The following is a 24,213-nucleotide window of genomic DNA, read 5'->3' as shown; positions in this document are numbered from 1 at the left end:
TGTGGGAGATAGGGATGCATACTATCCGAAGGTGGAAATCAAAATGAAATTCATCCAATGGTTGATTTTAAGATGAGATCTATCAGAATACTGTTGATGTAATTATTATTTGAGATTTCATCTGACTTCATTGAAAAATGTGGGGATAGGATGCATACTATCCGAAGGTGGAGATCGAAATGAAATCCATCCAACAGTCGATTTTAAGATGAGATCTATCAGAATACTGTTTGTGTAATTATTATTTGAGATTCCATCTGACTTCATTGAAAAATGTGAGGGTAGGGATGCATACTATCCAAAGACCGAAGGTGGAGATCGAAATGAAATCCATCCAACGGTCGATTTTAAGATGAGATCTATCAGAATACTGTTGGTGTAATTATTATTAAGATTTCATATGACTTCATTGAAAAATGTGAGGATATGATGTATGCTATCCGAAGGTTGAGATCAAAATGAAATCCATCCAACAGTCGATTTTAAAATAAAATCTATCAGAATACTGTTGGTGTAATTATTATTTGAGATTCCATATGATTTCATTGAAAAATGTGAGGATAGGATGCATATTATTCGAAGGTGGAGATCAAAATAAAATCCATCCAACGGTTGATTTTAAGATGAGATCTATCAGAATATTGTTGATATAATTATTATTTGAGATTCCATCTGACTTTATTGAAAAATGTGGGAATATGATGCATACTATCCGAAGGTCGAGATCAAAATGAAATTCATCCAACGGTCGATTTTAAGATGAGATTTATCAGAATACTGTTAGTATAATTATTATTTAAGATTTCATCTGACTTATATATATTGGAATGTCAATATCTACAACTTACCATAAGTTAGTCATACCCTTCAATATTTAATCACTTTGTAAACGATGACTTCAAGATCTGCAGGATATTCTACCAATAAAGATGTGCTATTATGCAGAGTTTATCTAGATATTTCACAATATCCCATTATAGGTAAACAACAATCTAGTCAACATTTTTGGAGTTGGGTGGCAGAAGCATATGAAATTGCAAACTATGAGTTTTGGGAGTCTAGCAATCCACGATCTTTGTAATGTCGATTGCAAGTTATTGAGAAGGCTATAAGAAAATTGAATGGTTGTTATCGAAAGTTGAAAACTTACATCCTAGTGGTGCTTCAGAGCAAGATCTGGTGAGTATTTTTTTAGTAATTACTTTGTACATAAATCTTAGAATTTTTCTTCACATTTTCCTAATTATGCAGCTCAATCAAGCGAAAACTTTACTAATGCAAGATCCAAGCATCAAAAAAGGATTCAAATTTGACCATGTTTGGAGCATGATGAAAGATGCTGAAAAGTTCAAAGATAGTAGTTCTAAAAAAAATAGTTCAAAATCAAAGCCCCTCTTATGTGTCCTCAAGGTCGGACAATCCTACTCCTAACTCACCTATGGTACCATCTTCAAACTTATCATCATTTTCAATTCATTTAAATGAGGATATTGCATGAGATTATACATCATCGAATCGACCATTTGGTGTCAAAAAAGTAAAATTGAAGAAAAAACTTGATAAATCTTTTACATCCGCTCTGAAATGCTTACATGTTGATAATGAAAAAGCTTGTGGAATCGTTGGTGAATGCAAGTGCAGAAAGAGAGAGGGGAAGGCTAATGAAAAGTAGAGCTTTGAACTTAAAGGAATTTAAAGAAGAAAATAAAATTTTACTACTCGATTTAAATTCTATTTCCAATCCAATTGCTCGTGAAACGTTTCGCCAAGAAAAAATTTGAATATCAAATAAAAGAGCTCAACGTAAGGAAAGGACGTTGCTATTTGGCATGATATTGTAGCACAACACTAAAATCCCATTGATTTTTGTTAGATTTTGGTTCTGCGCTGGAGGCCACCTCAAATGCTAAAATGAGATTTACCGTATCTCTCCAACGCTAAATGAGATTTAGCACATTGTTGAGATTGCCTAAGTAATGGCTAATTGATTTGTGGGGTTTCCGTGAAAATAATGAGTCATTTAATATATTCAATATTAAAACTCATTTTAAATTCCATTAAAATTTAATTTAAATTATTTAAATAGATCCTAAAATCGATTATTATTGTTATAAAGTCATTAGATATATTATTATCTAAAAACATTATATTGAATACATTATAAAAAATCATGAACTTGTAATATAATCAATACATTCTTTAATGATAATAATCGGCTTTTGAAATATTTTCGAGTAATTTAAAGCAAATTTTAATAGGATTTAACATAGTTTCAATATAGAATGTATCAAACAAATTCATTTTAGGTAATTTTTACGGATAATTTATCCACTACTATCTATATTTGTAGTAAAACCTATATTTCAAGTAAAATTTGCAAAAATCATTAAAATTTTTTTTTCATTCACAAAGCCATACAATTTTGGGAAAATTACTTTTTAGTCCCTGAGGTTTAACGTAATTAACACTTCTGTCCCTCTATTTTGGTGACCCAACACTTAAGTCCCTCACTTTATTTTCTGTCCAAATTCGCAGTCCTTCCGTCCAAAATAGCCGTTTGGGACACGTGAATTGACAAAATTAACCCTCACTAAACCCAAACCCAAATACCCCTTCTTCTTCTTCTCCTTCTTCTTCCTACCCTTTTCTGCAACTTCTTCTTCTTTCTCCTTCTTCTTCTTCTTTCTTCTTCTTTCTCGTTCTTCTTCTTCTTCTTCTTCTTCTTCCTGCCCTCCTTTCTTCTTCTTCCTGCCCTCCTTTCTGCAACTTCTTCTTCTTCTTCTTCTTCAACTGGAGAAAACATGAAAGAGGAAAAAAAAAGAAATTTCACATTAAGAGAATAGTATTTCTGGAAAAAATTATCACCTCTCACTTTTGACTCTTTGACCAAACGGTTTAAATGGATGGAAGGACTACGAATTTGGACGGAAGAGAAAGTGAAGGACTTAAGTGTTGGGTCTCCAGTGTTAATTACGTTAAACCTCAGGGATTAAGAAGTAATTTTCCCTATAATTTTTATTCTTTTCATCCTATAATTTTTATTTATTTATTTATTTACTATAAATTATTGTCTATTTTTTTAAAATTATAGTAACTTATGAATTAATTATTATAATCCTATTTTATTTTATTTTATTTTTAAAAAATTACTTTAATATCTTTTAATATTTAATAAATTTTAATATATTTAAAATGTGAATAATTAAAAAATTAATAAAAAAATTATATTTTTAAATATAAAGTAAACAAAAATTTTAAAATAAAGGAGTATAAAATAAAAAATCTGAAACTTGACTTTTTTATATTTAAATTTACAATTTGTTTTTTTTTTTTACACCTCAATGTTAATCCATTTTTACCATTATTTATAAAAAAATCTTATTACTTTTTTCATTGACCTTTTTTTATTTAGGAAGCCAGATTTGTTTCCCAGCTCCGTCAAGACAACATTTTTTACATTAAGTACACTTAGCTAGTCTCCATTCATACACTATTTTATGGGTTAGTTGAAAGCCCCTTTCATCTTCCAGTATAATAGATTCAGGAAAATCAACAGTTAAGTCCATCTCTACTAATAACCTAGCATAACCAAGCCTCGATTGAGGACCTCCAACTCTAACTTTAATCTTGGCCAACAGGCTTTTATCAAACGTGTAAAGACCCTCATCGAGAACCCTAGCCTTCTCTTCCTCTGAATCAAACTTAAACATGAATATATTTTGTTTAACCAGATGAACAGAGATAAGCCCATACCTCTTCCAACGGCTCATGGCAAAGTTCTCGACGCCTCTGAATCGTGGATTCAGCCCAAACACACTCCCAATTAGAGCATTCTTCCATCTTTTAATTTCTGGCTTTAATTCTTCTGAGTGGAATTTCACAACTCTTTGTTCATTTGTTACTACTGAAGGAACATAGTGCAGCTCAGTTCCGGCAGCTCGAGACCTATTTTTTGCAAATAACTTCGTCCATTTCTTCCTGGCTGTTATTTCCTCAGTTGACTTCCTCTGTGTTGTTACTTCTTCTTCGCTTTCAATTTATCCCTTACTAGAACGCCTAGTATCATCATTGTGCGCAATCGGTTCCTCCTTCTTAGCCCCTTCCCTGATTTCAACAATTTCGTCTTCTATATCATTTGCCTCTTCCTCTAAATTATCTTCGACTAGAACTGTGCTCGTTGAAGGGCCTCGATTACCATAGTCGATCATCATCTGCTTCGAAATCGCTAGAGCCTCTCGATTTTTTCCCGCCTTCGCCTCCTCTTCAATCTCGTCTTTGATTATCGCTGTACCCATGGCCAGGCTTCGATTGATGTTTTCCGTCATTGGACGCTGCAGTTTAGCTGGAGATTTTCGATTCTTCTTCCCCATTTGGACACGACGTATGTTGGTCAAGCTAACTGTGCCGAGAGAAAACCCAATCGACATCCTTTCCAATAATACTCATAATTTCCTTTTCTTCGAAAAAAAAAAAGGTAATAATACTCATACTCTTTTAATAATTTTTATTAATATATCTTTATATAAATTTATTAATATAATTTATTTTTTCCATTTCAAAAAAAATATAAAATTTATTTTTAATATATTTTATATAAATTATTTTTTATATAAATTATTTTTCACAATGAAATAGAGCTTAAATTATAAATTTCTCTTACAAAATGAAAATAAAAGAGAAAAGATGAGAAACCTTAGTATGTGCTGCCTATCTAATTATCTTCAATCCTCCTCCTTCGAATGTTTTTTTTTTTTAACCGAAATTAAGAAATTTATATAAATTTTATTCAATTTATTTCTTTTCATTATTTTTTATATTTAAATTGAAAGTATTTTTTTCTAACTTAAAACATTTCATTTTAAAGGTGCATTACATAGGAATTGAGTTGAATTTTTTTTTTTTCCCTTATAAATGAAGAGAATATGCGTCTCTCTCTCTCTCTCCTCTCCCATCTTATAAATACTCTGGGCCTGCGTTCTTGCGCATTTCGTCTACCCATTTGGGGTTTCTTTTCACGACTCGGAACCAAAACAATCTCAAAACAGCGAGAGAGAAAGAGAGGCTCTTCACAGCAAACAACAAAAACCCCATATCAACGGCAACAACAATTTTGAGATTTTATCGAGAGGATCTGATAATACACAAACAACGGAACCCTAATTTAGATATACAAACACAAGGAGACAGGTAGAGAGATTGATCCTGAGAGGGAAAAAAAACCACTTTCGTAATTCATTTTCCTCTTTGAGATCTAGCCAATCTCCTTATACATTGTCTACTTCGAATTTTTTTAACCTTTTCGATTCTTCTTCTTTCCTTTTTTTCCTCTGTAAATCTCCCCTTTGAAGTGCCATTCAGCTTTCCGTTTTGCTTACTTGTGGCTTTTGAGAGAGAATTTTTTACTCTGATTTCAAGTGTGTTCTATTGATTTTTGAAAAAAATTGAAATTAGGGTTTTTATTAAGTGGGTGCTTTCTCTGACGCGAGTTTTGTTTTTTTTAGGGTTTTCATCGGATCGTCACTGTAACAACCCTAATCGCAATTTTTTTTGGACCATTAGGGTTATGATGATCAGAGATTGGTGTTGTATATAGAGAATTGGATTGTATAGTTAGTTTTAATGAATATATACTCGGGTCCTGCACATTGAATCTGCGAAAGAGAATTCTTCTGTTTGGCCGCATAGCAAAGTTAAAGTGCACATAAGGTTGTTATCTTGAATGCGTTTGCATTTATGGGTTGGTTTGAGATATTGATTCTTATAGTAAAAGAAGCTCCTGATATTCGATTTTGCTTATGAGCAGGTTCCGGTTTCTCTGTTGGCCTAGTGGCAAATACCAGGGATCAGACAGATTTGGAGCTTCAGCATTGTTTTTGAAGAATTCTTTCATATTGACATAGATTGATTTCTACTTATCTGGTCTTTTTTGGAGCTACTTCATTGCTTACTCCACTGGAATTGAGCATATAAAGCTTTATTTGTACTCTTATACGTCAAGCTTTTAGTTGACATTGGGCAACTCTGAAGTGTATTTGTGAATAAGAGGATCATTAAGAAAATTGGCTTTGGAGATATTTTGGAAGACAATGGATTGATTTCTAGGTTTGAAATGACTGAAAGGACATGGTGCATGGACAAGAGCATAGTTTCTGGTCTGTTCCTGCATTGGAACAACAGTACAGGATTATAGGAGAAGCCTTTTGTTCTGTGTATAGCTTCCACTTTGCCAATTCAAGGACCACGTGCAATGTCTCGCTGCTTTCCATTTCCACCCCCAGGATATGAAAAGAAGGCTAGAATTGATGATACAGACTTGCTAAAAAAGGTTTATATTATCTTCTTAATTAACTACAATTGCTAGCTCCAGTTGCCTTTCAGGTCTTACTTATCTGGCCATTCTACATCCTTATTTGTGTTGAATCATATAAATTGCTTGTGATTTAACCTTAGAAAGCTTGCTGGAGTTTGGAACTCTGGTGTTAAGTCATTTTGATTGGAGGAGAAAAAAGGAGATTTTCCATGAGAGTTTGTGCCCAACAAATTTTAGAGAGAATTATATTCGTCTTTACTGCAAGGTAGAAGAACGTTCATTAGGAGAATTCATGCCAAATTTGGAAATGCAAAAGACAACAATTTTGAAGATGACTAATCTGGAGATATGGTTGCAGTTAAACATCAAAAACTGTTGCAATATACCCTGATACATGTCAAAAATGGGAATGAGAATATTTGATATCGAAAGCAGGGACCAGTCTACTACGGGCAGCTTTCAAAGTATTACATGTGACTAAAATTTTGACACCATTAGCTGTCTTTTGTCTGAATTGTGTTGTTGCTTCATTTCCCAGATTGCATGTCAGCAATGAACACCTTTGCTGATACACACATTTATGTAATACTAACTGTAATGTATATGGTTGATTAATGGTCTCATAAATTGTATGTAAATGTAATATTGGTACATCTATGGTGCATATGCCAGGACACTGATGAGCAGACACCTAGTTGGCACCACTAGAACAGGAAAATGAGTTTATATTACCTGGGGTTGCTTTATCCTTAGAATTTAAATTGATCCTTTGTTGCATTTAGTTGTTATTTAATGTCTTGATGACTTAAAAGACAAATGATTCGGTTTACCTTGGAGCTTAATGTGACATATCTACTGGGAGTGTATATAGCATAAATTGAAGACAGAATAGGAGAGGATCAATTAAGATGATTTTGGTCATGTTTAATGTAGATTATCTAATGCCTACTACACAAGTGTGATAAGTTAGTGGTGGACTAAGTGAGAAGGGATGGGGGAGACCTAAACTGATATAGAGGGAAACAATATCAAAGTATTTATAATTTTTGGATATTGATTCGAGTTAGTTGACATAGAGCTGAATGATGAACAATAGTCACTATAGCCAACCTCAATTAATTTGGGATTAAGGCTTAGTTGTTGGTGCTGTCGGGGCTTGAATATTTGACATTCTGCTATGTCAACAGATCAAGTCTGTTTAACATATTTCAAAATATTATAGGGACTTGCCTTCCAAAGAAGTTCAACAGTTGTTCAATGATTATTTTTACTGTTAATTATACGCTGCTGATATACTTCTATTTGCTGTATGACTTTGGGATGGAGTACATGTTTTGAAATCCTTGGGTATTCTTTGCTTTAATGACTTAGATATTCTTTGCTTTAATGAACACAATATTATTGATTCAATTGTGGGTTAGTTGTTAGAAAGGAAGGATCATGCATTACATGCCAAATAAAACTTGTAGTGTTAAGTTACTAATTTTTATTACAAAATCTGCTAATTGGTTTTGTCCTTGCTCTTGTTATATGGGTTGTTTTGATAATGTTGACATATGTTAAGATAATGTAGACAAAATCCTGTATTATTAAGAATAGTCTTCCTCTAATGGTGATAAGACAATTTAATTTTAGCACTTGCTTGATTCAGAAAAAAAAAAGGTGTACGAGGCTAGAAAGCATATTTCTATAGTTAAACCTGGGGGCTCATTTTGATTTGGCTTTTTATGTGCCTCATTGGTGATTTAAGGTCTGCTTGGCACTGGTAGCTGCTTTTTGCAGCTGAAAAACTAGATTTTTATATTGGTTATCCACTACAGTCATAAAAAGCAGTTTTAATGAGCAATTGAAATTCCAAGCAAGCAAGGTTTTGTGTGAGTAGCAATTGATTTTCTGAGAAAAAAAGTAGCTACTTTGTGAGATATATAGCAACATATTTCTAATCATTTTAACTTATCCTCTTCATTAATAAGATTTTCTTTTATAATGATGAGGAGCTTGAAATTTTGCAGCAATAACTTTTTGTTTACACATTTTTTACTGTACCAGTGATGTAATTTGGTCCTAAATTTGCTTTAACTAGTTAGTGTGGTTTATTTTTGGTTTTTCACACCTTAAGTTTGCTTGATAACTGTTGTATTGCAGTGAAGAACTTAAAACTATATATGACAATGTTAATGCGTACAAATCTCATACCATTTATATTAGGGTTTATAGTGTGAGAAAGATGATTGATGAACAAACAGGATTGCATTTCTTGTTAAAGAAGGCTTTATTATGGGCAGAAATATACTTCTATTTTGAAAAAGCATTCAGTTATTTTCTTATCGATCATCATCAATGTGTAATCCTTCATTTTATGTGGTTCAAAATCAGGGTAAGCATTTTTCTTTGACTTTTGGTTTTCTCCAGCTGTTTTATGGGGGAAAAGATTATGAGTGGCTTTTAATGAGTGCATTTCTGTTCCATGTAATCTGAGGGGCAGTGGTGATATTTGTGGATGTGCTGATCTTGGATAGCGGAAATTGTAGACAGTGGAATTTATTTTTAAATGTGAAAATGCTTGGTAATTCTTGCTTGTGTGGACGACACAGATTTCTGTCATTGCCTCAGTTTGTCTGCAGTGGTGCAGAGTTACCAGTATAATACAAAATAAAATTTCAAACCCTGAAGATGACTTTGTTTTGCATTACTAGTTAAAACATATGCAATTTGGAATGGCACATATGATTTTTGTACTAATGATATTTAGGTTTCTTTGAAATTGTATTTATGTTTACTCTTAGTGGTTATTTGTTCTGAAATATTTTTTTTTTGTTTTTGTATCAATTTGCAGGCTTTATTTATTTAGTATAAAATTAAAGAAAAACTACTTTTTCATTATTTTACCTGTTAAATATTATATAGTGGTACTGACTAACTTTGATAATTGTTGTACATTTTACCTGCTTTATTTTTATTGGATTGATCAAAGCTATGATTTTTTTAATCTTTATTGTTGTTAATTTTTGTTTTTCAATCCAGTAGTAGCAAAAGAAAAAAAAAAGTTAGATATTTTACAAGTGCAATCATAGGCCAGCATTTATTGGTCTATTGAGGATGTGATGATTGTTTCAGTATATCTTAAAAGTTGAGGACTTTGAATTAGGTCTGTTCCCTAGTAAAATGGCCATTTTTAGTAACTTTCTTATATGTTGTGGTGTTGTTCTGTGCGCGTAACCTATATGCTGCCTGTATTATTTCTCTCCTACTTAGGAGTAGAAAGAAGATTCATTGTGATGATTGGTGTAGATAATCTGCTTGCATCTATTTACCAGTACTTACCTCTTCAATTCTGGTTTGTGTCTAACTGAAATATTATTTTCAGGAGAAGAATAAGGAGAAAAAGCACAAAAAGGATAGGAAGGAGAAAGAAAAGAGAGAGGGTAAAGAGAAAAGGGATAAAGATAGAAGTAAAGAGAAGAATAGAGAAAAGAAAGACCGAAAAGATAAGCACAAAGACAAGGACAGAGATAAGGAGAAAAATCATGCTGCCGATGAGAAAAAAGTTGATGGGCAACATGGCTTTCATAATGGACAAAAGTTTGGTTCGGACGCCATGCAGAATCATGAGATTGAGGATTCTTTATACATGCAGGAATTGGCCAGAAGAATTAAGGATGAGGATCGAGCATCAGGAAGCCAAATGTTTCAGAAGGTTGTTGCTGCAGATCAAAGAAGAGATGAGGTACAGGGAGTGGCCTTGGAAAGAAGGGGTGAGGTACAGGGAATGGCGGTGGAAAGAAATGTTGGCTATCAATCTGAGGAAAAAGAAAAGGTTAAGAATAAGAATGAAGATAATAGGACAATCAATGGGCAGAGAAATCATTTTGATGCAAGAGGTTTGGGAAAGGCATTTCATCAGAACTTCTCTAGCATGGACCAAGAAAGAGTTGAAGGAATTGTCAAATTGGGGGAGAAGAAGGATGCTGAGAAGCAGATGGAGGGGAAAGAGAAGAGCAAAAACAAGGAAATCAATGTTAAGAGTGACAAACACAAAGGCAAAGACCGAGAGAAGAATAGAAAATCAAAGGATAAAGACAGGGATAAGGAAGAGAAGAAGGAGGAGAAAGCGAAGGAGATGACAGAATCAATTAAAGAGAAGCCTAAATTAAAAGAAAATGTCTCTAAACTAAAAGAGGGTGGCAAGGACTCACTAGACTTGCAAAATGTCAAATCGTCAGGAACCTTTAGGTTAAGCAATGCAAGTCCTGCTGCTGAGGTAAATCTTGGAAAGCGGAAGGAGCTTGAGAAAAATGGATATTTACATGGTGAGTCATTTCCTGTATATGCAATTATCACACTGCAGTGTGTCTACTTCTATCTGTTGCATGGAACCTAGTATGGTAATAATGCATCATCGTGTAATTAGATGGTCCAATATCTAATTACCTGTTCTCTGGTGCTTTAATTGTGGTATGTTTTTCCACTCTGAGAACTTAAACTAAAATCTATTCTGTACCTCATTGTGCAGATCTATTCTGTTCTGTTGATGACTTCGTCTTCTTTGTGGTTAGATGAATTGTGCAGATCTAGCTTCATATCAACTAATTATATTCTGTGCCTCATTTTTTTGAACTTCTTTACAGACAATGGGACTCGGCCTAATAAAATTCCAAGACAAATGTCTTCCTCTTTCCCAGCTGTTGAAAATCTAAATGCATTTGAAAAATGCCAAACTGGTATTCTTTCGTCTGAGAAGCGGGGGTTAGCAAATAATCATAAAGTGGATGCTAAGGAACAGAAGCTTAATGGCTTGGTAATTGTTCAACAGCCCAATATACGTTCAAGAAAGCCTTCATCTGTTGGCATAACAGCTAATGAGAATGGTGAAATCTCTTCAAAGCCACATCCTGATGTGAAGTATCTGAGTCAGATACTTTCTATACCCGAAATGGAGGAATTGCCTGATGCTAATGATCAGGAATGGCTGTTTAGCAGTAATAACTTGCAGCCAAAAAAGCCCAGCAGTAGTTCTTCTGGGGTTGATGGAACGCGACAAGTATGGGCACAAGCTCTTTGGATAGAGTCTGCAGACATTTCAGCACTGCCATACGTCATTCCTTACTGATACAGTGCAAAATTGATAGTTCTTTCCCTTTCTACAATTCCCCAACTTGAGGGATAATCTGGGGAGGTATGCTGGCATCTGGGTCTTGAAAATATTGGTTTCTTACTGCCGATTCTTTTATTGTTTGCTCAGCCCAGATCAGCAAGTTAAGGTATAGAAAGTAGTTCTGATCTCTGTTGCAGTGAGTGTTGATGGTTTCTGATTTCCTTTGTCCTGGGAGTGATTTATTTCTGAATGGGACAATGGCATAAACTAATTTTTTTTCCCTTTTTGTTTCATTATTTCAGGGCCGTGAGAGTGAGAGGGAGAAGGGGGGTGGGGTGGGGTTGGCTTATTTCCTGGTTTTTTGTAACAGCGACCTTTTAGTTATAGTGGGAAGAAAAATTCCTCAAGTGAGCTGGTGAGAGAAAGCAGTACATTAAACTGGAAAAGTTGAATGGTTAGTTCTGAATTCTGATTCTTCTTAGTTTTGGAGCTTAAACATAGAAATTAGATTAGGGTTAGGGTATTTCTGTGGCCTGTGTTACGCACGCATTTTTTATTTGTAAAACGATACCTAGTCTGTAAATTAGAGGGAAAAATAAGAGGCAATTCTCTTTCATTTTTGAGCTCTTTGGTTTTCCCCTGGTTTTCGTTAAGACCTGTTGGAATGTGGCAATTCGTATTTAGTCGATAATAATAATATTTTTTTTTAAAAAAAAATATTATCTAAATATTTCAAAAAAAGTTTTAGTTATTACACTAAACTCTGTTGATTAGTTGAAAGCAAATTAAAGAATTTGAAATATTAACCTATGAAACTGGAATTTCTATGGTTGAGAACCAAAGGCCATGGAAAAGTTAAACTAAATTTACCACTCTTTCATGGAACTGGAATCTGCTAAATGGGTAAATGGAAAAGAGGTTTATCCATTTATGAGAGAGCCTTTAACCAATTTTGCAAACCCTTCATTTAAAATTAACAATTTTATAAAAATTCAATTAAATTAATTTATTTTTAACAATTTTCTTTGTTTAAAATGAAAAAAAATAATAATTCTTTTTTACTTAAAAATATTTTATTTAAAAAAAATATTATGTGATTTTATAAGAATTTAACAGAAGAAGTGAGTTTTCACATTTAATTTTTCATGCGAATATGATTTTCATGTCCTCCTTTATTTTATTAGTACAACCTAAAAGATAATTTCACGTTTATTTCAAAATGTGAAAAAAAAACTATGATACATACTTTAATTTTGTTTTAAGAATTAATTGCAAAATTATTTAGATGATTATTTAAATAAGGTGATGTATTGAACAAAGGAGTATGTAGACCTTCCTATGGAAAAAACAAGATATGTGATCTATTAATTTAAAGGTAAATTATAATTTAAATTAAGAGGAACATATCGATTAGTCTTTTTTTTTAACTCAATTATTTATTTGTTCTAATTTAAAAAATCAACATGAAATATTGTATTTTGGGTTTTATATTTTATTGAAGAACTAATTTTATTATATATATTTAAATTATTTTAAATTAAATTGTTAAAATGTAATGAAATAAAAGAATATTGACGGGAGTTCTTGTAGTGGGGATTTTTTTTGAATTATAAGAATTAAATCGTCAATTTTTAAAAAATGCTGGGGACAATTTATAAACTCGAGTAAATTTAAAGTATCCTAATTAAAAACAAAAATAGAACCAGAAAGCAAGACGAGGAGAGAAAGCAAAAGCAAAGGAGCGGTGGATGGGACAAAGTCAACGCCACGTCGCATAAGAAAAGATTAACAAAATTGCTACGCACTCGCAACTCTTAACTGACAAGAAAATCCTCACACAACCTTCTCTCTCTCGCCGGCTCTCTCTCTCTCTCTGTGTAGACAGTATATAAAAGGAGGAGACTGATAGTTATTGACGAGCAGAGACAACCGATATGGGAGGCGATACGCTCACTCCTCGCTCTTCCTCTCCTGGTACTTCTCTCTTCCTTTTCGACTCAGTGGCGCCTCACTGTTATTGGAACTCTATTTATTTATTTACTTTCTAATATCCTTCTTATTGCAGAGGAAGAATCCTGGCTTCTCGATCAAGATGTTTCGCAATCATCATCATCCCTTCATCTCCCTTATCATCCCAGGTCTCTTCCAATTTTCCCCTTATAATTCCCTCACCTTTGTTTGCCTGCCTAGAAAGACGCTGGCAGTTAATCAATTTAATTTCGTTATATAAGATTCAAAATATTTAGAGCTATAAAAACTTCCCATTTTTCTCTGTACAGCTCAGTTTTAAAAAATAATAATTTTACATAGATCAAATTTTGTAAGAAAATGTGAAAATTGTTTTACAGAAAAATATTTGCCAGAATTTTATCCACAAAAAAAAAATCCAGAAACAAATAGAGTTCTCAGCTTAAAAAAAAAAAAATTAATAGGTGTTATAACTGAGGTGTATTTTTATCATATTTTGTTGAATGTGATTTTTTTTTTTTTTCAATTGATCGGGGATGACTTGAGCAGGAAGCAGGAAGTTGAAACAGTGAATGAAGAATGTGGGTTTCGCTTTGGAGGATTTGAGGAGGAGGTGGGTCGTAGAAATATTTCTACGAATTCTTTAGAACTTGAAATCAATCAGAGGAACAGATGCAAGGCTTTCAAGGAAGTCTTGCAGAGTTATGATCAGTTGCAGAGTAGAACCGAGAGCTTGAAGGAAGCTAAGAGCAAAATCTTGAGGTATTCACATGCCTTTTGTGATACATCCAATTTATGGTACACGGTTTTAGCTATTTGAATGAAAAGAGAACAGTGAGCGGATTTGCTGCATCCTGTCTCAAATTAATGTGTTGCCCAACTTATATATTCGGAAATATACGCGATTTTAGCTATTAATGCGTTGCCTAACTTACATCCAATTCATTATCATTAACTAATATATTTGGAATTTGCACATTATCGGATGATTTTATTACTTATTATACACTTTCTGCAATTTATGTGTGGAAATTCATTTTAATGTTTTTGTAAATTGGGTCATAATTACGAAGTTATAGACCTGGAGAATGGATTGACAAGGCAGGTAGCATGAACTTGAGCGACTATAACGTGCCAAAAACAACAACACTCTTACTGGTTGGTTCCAAGGGATCTGGAAAAAGCAGTCTAGTTAATAGAATATCAAAGGTATTCGATGATGACAAGTTTGCACCTGAAAGAGCACAAGTATCATGTAAAGTATCATGGATGCAGTCTTCATTTTACTTTGGTCAGTCCCAAATGCTTTCATCTTACTCTGTTCGGCATACTTAGCCTTGTCTCTGAGTGCAGATAATTATTCTGCTGGAGAAGGGACCTATTTTCTTCGGGAATACATGATCCCTAGAGGTTCAAGTTCTATCTGCATTTATGACACCCGCAGTTTGTCTGATGACTCCTCTGATAACATTGCAATGCTAAAAAATTGGATCACAAAAGGTGTCCGTCATGGAGAACTTCTTATCAGGTCTGAACTTCTGACAACACTTGATCTTTTATTTTGAGGCATTCAATTTCTTTTGATTAAATAACCTAACTACAGTGGTTTGCCTACCACTAGGCCATCAGACAATTCAAGTTTAAGGACCAGAATGAAATGCAAAGTGCGTAAAAATGGTAGTCAGTCCAAAGAGGCCAAGATGGTTAACTTTGTAATCTTTGTCGTTAATGGGATTGCAGTTTTGAAATCCATGGACAGTGAAGATGAAGGCAAAAAGTATACCCAGATGATTGCCACAACTTTCAACTGCCCATACTTGTCTTTTAAAGGTAGAAGGAAATTCCTCATCCTTTCCTTAACTGCAATTTGTTTTTGGATTTCAAGCAAATGCACTTTGTTTGAGCTTCAGATTTCCTTCTATAGTATTTCTTTTGAAGTATTTTCGTGGTTGAAAATAAGGAGGCCTACACAAGCTGCTATAATAACATTCAAGTCATGAACCATCATCTCTATGGGAAAAACAGCTTTCGTGTGGTCTTTAAGTCAATTACCTTGATCTGTCTCCCAATGTTCTGGATAAGGAGTGGACATTTGAACTATTTGGTCTTGATTGACTAACTGCATGTGATGCTGTGTGAAACTGAGTCTCTTCCTCCAGTGGAAGGCAGTGGTCAGTGGGTGAGGACCAATAGCAGGAGATAAAAATAATGCCCTGTTAAAGAAAAACAGAAAAACTATGAAGTTCTGCACAAACTTCAATTGTTTACTGTGCCCATCACTGGAAATGGAAATGCAATCTGCAAAAGAGGCATTTCATTATTTTTCACTTCTATTTTTCTTCCCTCTTCTTTCTTCTTTATGTTTCTCAATAATTGAATGACTTGAGATATAACAATGTTTCATGCTTCCATCATCCTTGCATGCAGATGATAAGCCTGTTGTTGTTATCACTCACGGTGATCTACTTTCACTTTCTGACCGTGCGCGTGTCCGCGTCCAGTTGGGAGAGCTGCTAGGCATTCCACCAGCGAAACAAATTTTTGACATTCCAGGTGATCTCATTTAGTTGTTTGATTTATTTTGTAAAGTTATAGTTGCCTCTTTCTAGTCAATAGTTCACATTGCTCTCTATTTGTTTGTAATTATATGATTGATGATTTTGAGGATTCATCACAATCCCCTATGCTTATGCTTGTAGAAAGCTGTGATCCAGTCACTGAATTGACAATAATTGACATGCTGCGCTATTCCCTTGAGCATGCTGATAAAAACCTTCCTCACAGGCACTGGCTAGCAGAAAAGGTTTGGTATTAATCACCTCTGTGCTTCTATTTTCTTCAGAGTTAACAATATTCACTGAATTTGAACTAAAGGAACTTGTGCTTTGCTTGTCTGGTAGCATGTTATACATAGGCTAATGGTCAGCTTGAACTTTGTATGTTCGTATTCTATGCTGTTAATTTTATCAATTTAGTTCGTAAATTATTAATTTTGTTTTGATTATACCCAATGTGTTTTGGGATACATGCATATACTCGTGTTTCCATTAGCCCCAAGTCCTTTGTTATGATGGGCTCGAGCCCCTCTATTGAGCTATAAGTCACCAAACAATGGTATTCCACAAATATCTTAAAAAGTAATTTAAGCAGCTTTATAAGGGAAAAGATTTTTGTGAAATGCCACCCTTTGATGTTTCTTGGGGCTCAAGGGAGACGGACTTCCAAATTAACAAGTTGTGGATTTAGGGCTTGTGGTAGACTCGTATATGAAAGAGTTTTCCCATATTTGCATTCTATTTCACTTTGGTCTGTGCACACCCTCAATCCACTGAATACAAAATGCAAGCTGACAGATTAATTTCTTGCAGGTTTGTAGATGTAGAGCATCTCTATCGCCATACATATATGTGCTTATAATCCTCGGGATTGCCATTATATCAATCACCATAAAACATATGCACATTCGCCATGCTTCAAAATCAAAACCTCACGTAGATTGGCATGCTATTAGGCACCTTTGGTTAGACTAGAATTGAATGTAGATTCCTTTATTGGTTGCTTCGCTTCTGTATATAACCAACTTCATAGACGAAAGTGCAAGCATGTATTATATTTTACTGAACAGATACTGCTGAACTTGTTCAAAGCTACAACATTGAACATGTGTGGAACTATATTTTGTTTATAGTTATTATTTCTGTGGGAAACTATGCTTTTGGAATTGCTGATTCTTTACCCAACCAGGAGCACTATCATGTTTTCTTGGTAATTAGTCATATCTTGCATCTATTAGCACTTTCTTGGCTTGCGAATCCAAAAGATTAGCTGCAATTCTAGTTACCAGGTGACTGCTACTTCTCAAGTAGTGCTGTGATTTTGATTGAGGGAGAGACTAGTTTTATTATTTTCGTTTTCCTGTTTCGATTTAATTCCATATCAAAATAATCGATTGCATGCTTTAATTTTTTTTTTCCAAAGTCAAAAAGAATTAAATTTTCTTATTCAAAATAAAAATAAATTAATTGAATTAATTTTTTGTGAAATTCTTATATATAAAAATTTACATAAAGTTTCCTTATTTTTATTTTGCTGACTCCAAATTACAGGTTACTTAGAATCCCAAATCTAACTCAGTACAATGCTTAAAGGAGAATCTGCAACCATATTTCTGAAACCACATAAAGAATTGATTGCAAGTTCTCCCATATTAACGTTCCAATTATTGAATATCAAAATGAAGCTCAACAATGGAGGCATCTCTTTTCAAAACAAAAGAGAAAAGCATGCCTAAAATATAGATTAGAGAATTTTGCTATTCGGTCTTTATATTATTGAGAAATTGATTAGTTAGTCTCTTGATTTTGAAAATACAATTAATCTCTTTATTAATTTTAACTATTATATTTTACTATTTACTTGTATTTTAAAAAATCGTTTCCCAATTTTATAAAAAAAAATATCTTGTTAAATATTAAGAACATTTTATAATTTTTTATAATACTTAACGGATAAAATTAACAAAAAGCCTAATCGATACAATGCCATCTCTATTTTAACATTGAAAGACTAATTAATAGTTTTTCATAATATAAAAATTAAATATTGAAAGTATAATTAATAGTTTTCCTTAATATAAAAATTAAATAGTAAATTTTTCTATAAATTAAACATGAAGCAAAACTTGGTAAATAGGATGGGAGTATGTAGAAATCTGAAACCTAAATCATTCAGGCGAGGTTATCAAGATCAACAAATTCTGAACAAAACCAGATCATAAAACGGGCATCTATCAAACTTTGCAAGGAGGGATATGTAGCTCACCGTATTTTCAGTCATGGAGACAGCATTGCTATGGCAAATAGCTTACAGAAGCAGTTGGAATTGTCAATTATCCTCACTGTTTCACTCATGCATTCCACTCAACCAAGCCCAAAAAAGCCGTGCACGGGACATCACACACCTTCTCAATTGATAAACCTACACCTAATTTACGCATGTAAGATCCTAACACCAAAGCCATTTCCTCACGTTGAAAGAAATGGAAACAGAGACTTAAATTTCTTAACTCTTTGTTTCGCATGATGTATTTTGCAAAAAAAAAAAAAAAAAAATTCAAATAAATTTTTATAAAATCAATTCCTTCTTTCCAAATAAAAATATTGTTAAACAAGAAATCAATTGAATTAAATTCTTACAAAATCTTTTATTCTAAACAGAGATTAAAGGAATGTAGACACTGCAAATATCTTGACATAAAATTTTAACGTAACTTAGTAAACATACCTCATTTTTCTTCGGTTTCATTCAGTGTCCTTTATCTCCTGCTTTCTTTGGAAGAACTATGCTCAGAAAAAAATAAAAATGCAAAAAATTGCTCACTTTTTTCTTAGTGAAAATTACGGAACAATCTGTTCTATCAAGCTGGAAATTCCCAATCATCTATCAAGTTCCAGCCATTCTCACTTCTCATTACCTAACCAGGAGCAGTAATCTTATTCGAACCAATACATAAAAAAGTAACATGAACCCACAAATCATTTCTGAAATTGCATTTCTGCATGCACTTTTTAATAAACTCTCTGTCACCATGATATTCAAATGTCAAAGACATTTTGCTTACTGCTCATAGACCTCTAATACATTAATGGAAAAATATCTCAGAAAATTATTGGTGTTTTTTTCCCTTTTTTCATGTGATGAATGGGTATAAATACTTCTAAATTTCAGTCAGGTTGCGAAAAAACTGTGTTGTGAAAGTAATGATCAACCCTTGGAATAAGGAGAAAAATTTGAAGATAATCATAGAGGCTCTCTCTCTTTTTCGTCATAATTCCCGCACCATTTAAGTAGAACACATCAAAACGTGCTCCAGTGATCAACAAAATGCTATCGAAATTATTCCCTATTGTACTGGCACCAAAGCAAACTAATAACTGACCAAGAGAATGAGTAGAAAACGACTAGAACTTCTGTAAACTATTACCAGCATCAAATCCTCCAGAAGTATTAGTATTTGGAATGCTCTGCAAAAAAATTGCCCTTGCAGCAGGATCAGTTGAAAATCGACCGAGTACAGCAATTGTAGCTGTATTACTTCCAAACTTCTCAATACCTCTAGAAATCATACAAGTATGGCTAGCCTCCACAACTACAATCACATCTCCACCTAAAATCGACGCAATAGTCTCTGCAATCTGTCTGGTAAGCCTTTCCTGAACTTGCAGCTTGAAACCATAAAAATTTACTATAGACTTTAGAAAAGATTTTCCGATGGGGCTGAATCCCTCAGCGCAGAAATAACCAATATGCACAACGCCATAAAACGGCAGTAAATGATGCTCACACTGAGACCAGAATGGCAAGTTCAACACAGAATGTATCTGTTCTTTGTTATGGCTGATATCTCCATTAGCTTTAGGAGTATCTATCCTGCCAAAACCAAAGCCATTCAGCTTCATCTCCAGCTTTGTGTTCTGGAAGTTCATCAACCACTTCACAAATCGACTAGGAGTTCCAACAAGCTCTTTCCTGAATGGGTCTTCTCCCAAAGACCTGAGAATTGATGTAACTGCAGTGACCATTCCTGGGATTGGTGGTCCAATCTTGGATGAAATTATAGCACCCAAAGAAGACTGTGGACACCAACATTGCTCCATAGATTCTTTCTTCTGAATTTTATCCACACTTATACCTCTGAACTTCAGAAGACTCAAAAAATCACACCAAATATCAGCATTTTTATTTTCAAAGGCACCAGAACCTGAACTGACCAGTGCCTGTAGCCATCCTTGGTGATTGGAGTCCAGCAAGAGTGACTCCAAATTTGGGAAGTGGATGTGTAAACATTGGAGTATGATAGCAACACCGGCTGGTTTGATCCCCTGGTGCAGAGCAGAGCAGATTTCATCTGCCATACGCTGCGGATCCTGGAGTCGTCTTGCAAAGACATCAGCAACTCTAGATAGCTTGCTCAATCCTACAACCCTCTGACCCGATGGGACATAACCTACATGACACTTAACCTGAAACGGAAGCAAGCAAGATTCACAGTATGAGAAAAGGTCAAGATCTCGAACTATCACAATACCGCCAGCTCCTCCTGCCTGACCAACTGTATTATCCAAACCAGCTTCAGGGAATAGTGCACTGTGAACAATGTCCTTTGCCTTCTGTTTATAACCTGAAAGAATTAACAGACATGCGGTTATGAGTAATTGGTAAATCACATCTCCAATTCCAAGTCAATGATGGTTGTTGAGGAACAATCAACATTAGTACAATATCAACATATGATATAGCACTAGATATTCAAGTTTTCTTCTTATTTAAATCAGTAGTCTATCAATATTAGACAACAGTTTCTGCGCATAGCATCTGTCATACACAACTAACCAAAGGAAAAACAAATGAAGATGAAAGAAACAAAATGTTTCATTCTTGGATTTAAAAGTTCACCAAGTAAACCTTTCAATTATGATTTTTTGTCCAATTATTGGTGAAAAGGATAGAAAAAAATTTGGGATAATTTTAGGGTTTTTTTTATATTATAGAAAAAACGTTTCCCTCCTACAGGCTTCGTGGAATTGTTTGAGTTACAAAGATTTATATGCAAAGGTTACAAATTGTTATCCAAAATAGAGGCACACAAGCACCCATAGTAATAATGTCCACCACCCAGCTACCCTTCTCCATGTCAGAATCATACGTGGAACATATGAATTTCAAGTACGTATGAGTTTAGTTCTTCCCCCAGATTTCTACCAGGTGGCTCTCTAAGCTAAACTAGCACACTTCGAAGTGAATGAGTGCAGCCTATCATGTTGCCAATGAAATGTAGAAAAATATCAGAATTCATGGATGCAAATACTCAAAACATTATGTAACTGGGGAGCTCTAATGGGGCTCATGCTCATCCAAGAATACACACGCACCGCCGACGAAGATTTTGGCGTTTTGCATTCAGTTCCTATTCGAGGCACAAACTTTGTTTTCTACAAATGTGCAAAATAAGATCATTATATAGATGCAAGTCAAGATGTTGACACAAATCTATATCAAAAATAGCAACCTAGCACCAAAAGTCTGAACTAATGATTCCCTTGTAGGAAAAAAAATATAAATTAAGATTTGAACTTTGAACCAATAAATAATCATATCCTGCGAAAAAAAAACAAATAATAAAAAAAAACTAACTAATATGTACAGGAGGCAAAAAGCAGATCCTGCAAGAAAATCTTCATAACAATAATCACCAGCTTAAGTGAAGGGAATAAGCACCTTTGGTTCCATGGAGAAGGGCCTTGGCAACACGAAGTGGGGTCTTTTTGAGACCTTCCCTATTGATATCCTCCCCGAGACCTTGCAAAAGAACTGCCACAGCATTCTCAATAGCTAAAGTCTCTGGTTCTGCTTCAATTCCCAGCTGAAGGCCATCTAATTTCACTCCATCCTCAAGCTCCACGTTGAAATGCCCCTCATCCAAGGCACCCATTGACAGACCACAACAATCCCACCAACAATAGCAGTAGAAATCCCAAATAAGAGAATAAAACAGAATTAACAGAATCAAATAGCTTCTTGGATGCCAAAATCCAACAAGGAAACAGGAAAAATAACTGAATTTTGAGGTGCCCAAAGCACCAAAACAAAATCTAGAAACTTGAACACGATATTGATGATAAAATTTAAAGTTTGAAATACCCAGATGCCGCAAAAAAATCAAATCTAGTATCGAAAAAGAAGCAGGCGAGTAAATGTTAGGAGCAGAGGCAGGGAGGGCTTAAAGAGAGAGAAGGGGATGAGAAAAGGCCAAAGCAAAACGTAGGGTAGCCGTTGATCAAAGGAATATGTGGATCTTTGAATTCTATAGGTTCCCTTCCCTCATCGAAATGTGGGTCCCAAGTCTCAGGCACCACTTGAACGCTGGCTCTTTACTTTTCTTTGAAGGCCAGAGCCAGACCAAGATCTGATCTCAGAGAGTTACCTTAGCAAATATTTGTTTCCAATAAGAAAAAATAAAAGGCGGTTTCTTTTTTTTTATATAAATAAAGAGAAATGGGCGGTAGAAAAAATAAATAAATAAAAAGACCAAAAAGGAGTGGGAGGCTGTATACAGCGGCAGGTGTAAGTATTTTATTGGAGTACAGAAGTGGACCCTACAGTAACCGAAAATGGTAAATAAGCTAAGCCACCAACCACAACTACCACAAGCAAAAGCAAAAGCAAGTTGCACATTCAAAGAAGACGAACCCAATTCCAACCCTACTGTACCGAAAATATATATTATATCATCATGATATTATGCTTACTTACAAAAGGTTAAAAAGGTAAAATATGTGCCCTCGCAGAGTCTTATTCCGATCAAAACGCAGAGTCTTATTCCGATCATAAACATATGAAAATAAATTTAAAAGATTTCAAATTATATTTATTTTATTTTTAATTTTTATTTTAAAAATAAAATAAAATATATTTTTTAATTAAATTTTAATTTTTAATTTAAATTTAATCAATAAAAAATATGTTTTTAATTAATTCATTTTAAAATTGTTAAAGAAAATAACTTATTTTTTATTGAAAAAATTATTTTTCACATTTTAAGCATATTATTAAAATATTTATATATAAATTTTTTAATATATTTTTATTTTTAAATTAAAATTAAATAATAAAAAATAAGTTCAATGAATTTTTTAAAATAATATTTTCTATCAAAAATATTTTTAAATGCAAATTATTTTCTGAAAGTAAATAGATTTTTAAATTATCAACAAAAAATCAAATAATTTTATCATTTATCATGATTTTATAGTGAGTTATACTCTATTTAATTTTTTATTATAATTTTAAACTGTGAAATATTGCTCTGCTTAATTTATTTTATTTAATTTGATTTAATTTAATTATTTTATGATAGTTAAAGTTAAATCTTAAAAAAAAATAAAATTCAATATTTATAGCATTTGTTATATAATTCGGCTGTAAATTTAGTTTTTTAGTCAATTACAAAATAATATATTTATTACTATTTTCGTCTTACAATATCTATCGTTTATAATTTATATATTTAAATAAATAAAATTGATTAATATTTAATTTTAAATATATATAATAATTTATTTAAAATATTTTTTTAATTTTTTTAAATAATTATCTTTTTCCGTGTTAATATCAAATAACTTAAAAGTCTATTAAAAATATATATAAAAAATAAAAGTTAACATCATCTTGAAATTCTCAAACCCATAGGTAATTTGAGATAAAAAAAAAATTCTCTAAAATAAAAGTTATTTTAGAATAGACATAGTAATAAAATATTTTCTTTATTTTATAATTTTTATTTATTTATTTTTAATTATTTTAAAATTATTATTTATTTTTTTATATTATAATAACAAGTAAATTAAATATTATAATTCTATTTACTTTATTTTATTTTTAAAAAAAAAATAAAATATTTTTAATATTTAATAAAATTTAATATATGTAAAATAAATATAATTAAAAAATTAATAAAAATTAATACACATTCTCTAACCCTACACTCTTTTAAATCTTATATCATCAATTATAATAAAATAATAGCATTTATTTTGATTATTTGTATTTTATTTATTTAGCAATATACAATATCGCTTTAAATTTAGTTATAGAGTAAAGTAATTTTTAATTTTAATAAAAAATCGAATTGAATTAAATTAGATCGATATTAAATTTAATCTATTTAATTTATTTTATTACTGTTTTTTTAAAAGTCATAAGAATAAGGTTTATAGTCATTTAAACTCATTGAACATATATATTAAATTTGAAAAGTAATTAAATTTATAAATAAACTGTA

At 32.8% G+C, this 24,213-nt stretch overlaps 3 protein-coding genes across 9 annotated transcripts; 2 read left to right on the top strand and 1 right to left on the bottom strand.

Moving 5' to 3' along the window:
- Positions 1-4,910: 4,910 nt before the first annotated feature.
- LOC110628125 (glutamic acid-rich protein) lies at positions 4,911-12,021 on the top strand. Of its 3 annotated transcripts, XM_021774630.2 has the most exons (5): positions 4,911-5,187; positions 5,502-5,706; positions 5,804-6,325; positions 9,678-10,620; positions 10,939-12,021. In XM_021774630.2, the coding sequence occupies exons 3-5, from the start codon at positions 6,248-6,250 to the stop codon at positions 11,418-11,420; spliced, it is 1,503 nt and encodes a 500-aa protein (XP_021630322.1). In that variant the 5' UTR covers positions 4,911-5,187; positions 5,502-5,706; positions 5,804-6,247; the 3' UTR covers positions 11,421-12,021. The 3 variants fall into 3 exon arrangements, with proteins under 3 accessions (XP_021630322.1, XP_043804687.1, XP_043804688.1); XM_043948752.1 differs by having other exon boundaries at positions 5,502-6,325; XM_043948753.1 differs by having other exon boundaries at positions 4,911-6,325.
- Positions 12,022-13,139: 1,118 nt separating this feature from the next.
- LOC110628756 lies at positions 13,140-17,080 on the top strand. 5 transcript variants are annotated; one of them, XM_043948724.1, is made up of 9 exons: positions 13,140-13,379; positions 13,471-13,543; positions 13,923-14,135; positions 14,447-14,628; positions 14,709-14,901; positions 14,995-15,203; positions 15,801-15,926; positions 16,073-16,181; positions 16,742-16,937. In XM_043948724.1, exons 1-9 carry the CDS (start codon positions 13,340-13,342, stop codon positions 16,788-16,790), a joined length of 1,194 nt encoding a protein of 397 aa, XP_043804659.1. In that variant the 5' UTR covers positions 13,140-13,339; the 3' UTR covers positions 16,791-16,937. The 5 variants fall into 5 exon arrangements, with proteins under 5 accessions (XP_043804659.1, XP_021631245.1, XP_021631244.1 ...); XM_021775553.2 differs by having other exon boundaries at positions 13,142-13,379; positions 14,453-14,628; positions 16,073-16,176; positions 16,742-17,080; XM_021775552.2 differs by having other exon boundaries at positions 13,144-13,379; positions 16,073-16,176; positions 16,742-17,080.
- Positions 17,081-18,735: 1,655 nt separating this feature from the next.
- Positions 18,736-22,374, bottom strand: LOC110628480 (GTP cyclohydrolase 1). The gene is made up of 2 exons (XM_021775151.2): positions 21,651-22,374; positions 18,736-20,553 (listed from the first exon to the last, which is right to left on the bottom strand). The coding sequence occupies exons 1-2, from the start codon at positions 21,862-21,864 to the stop codon at positions 19,334-19,336; spliced, it is 1,434 nt and encodes a 477-aa protein (XP_021630843.1). The 5' UTR covers positions 21,865-22,374; the 3' UTR covers positions 18,736-19,333.
- Between the last annotated feature and the right edge of the window lie 1,839 nt (positions 22,375-24,213).

This window comes from Manihot esculenta, chromosome 12, assembly GCF_001659605.2.
Source record: "Manihot esculenta cultivar AM560-2 chromosome 12, M.esculenta_v8, whole genome shotgun sequence".
Classification (NCBI taxonomy): Eukaryota; Viridiplantae; Streptophyta; class Magnoliopsida; order Malpighiales; family Euphorbiaceae; genus Manihot; species Manihot esculenta.
The sequence above is the reverse complement of the archived record's forward strand: the minus strand, read 5'-3'. Positions and strand labels throughout refer to the sequence as shown.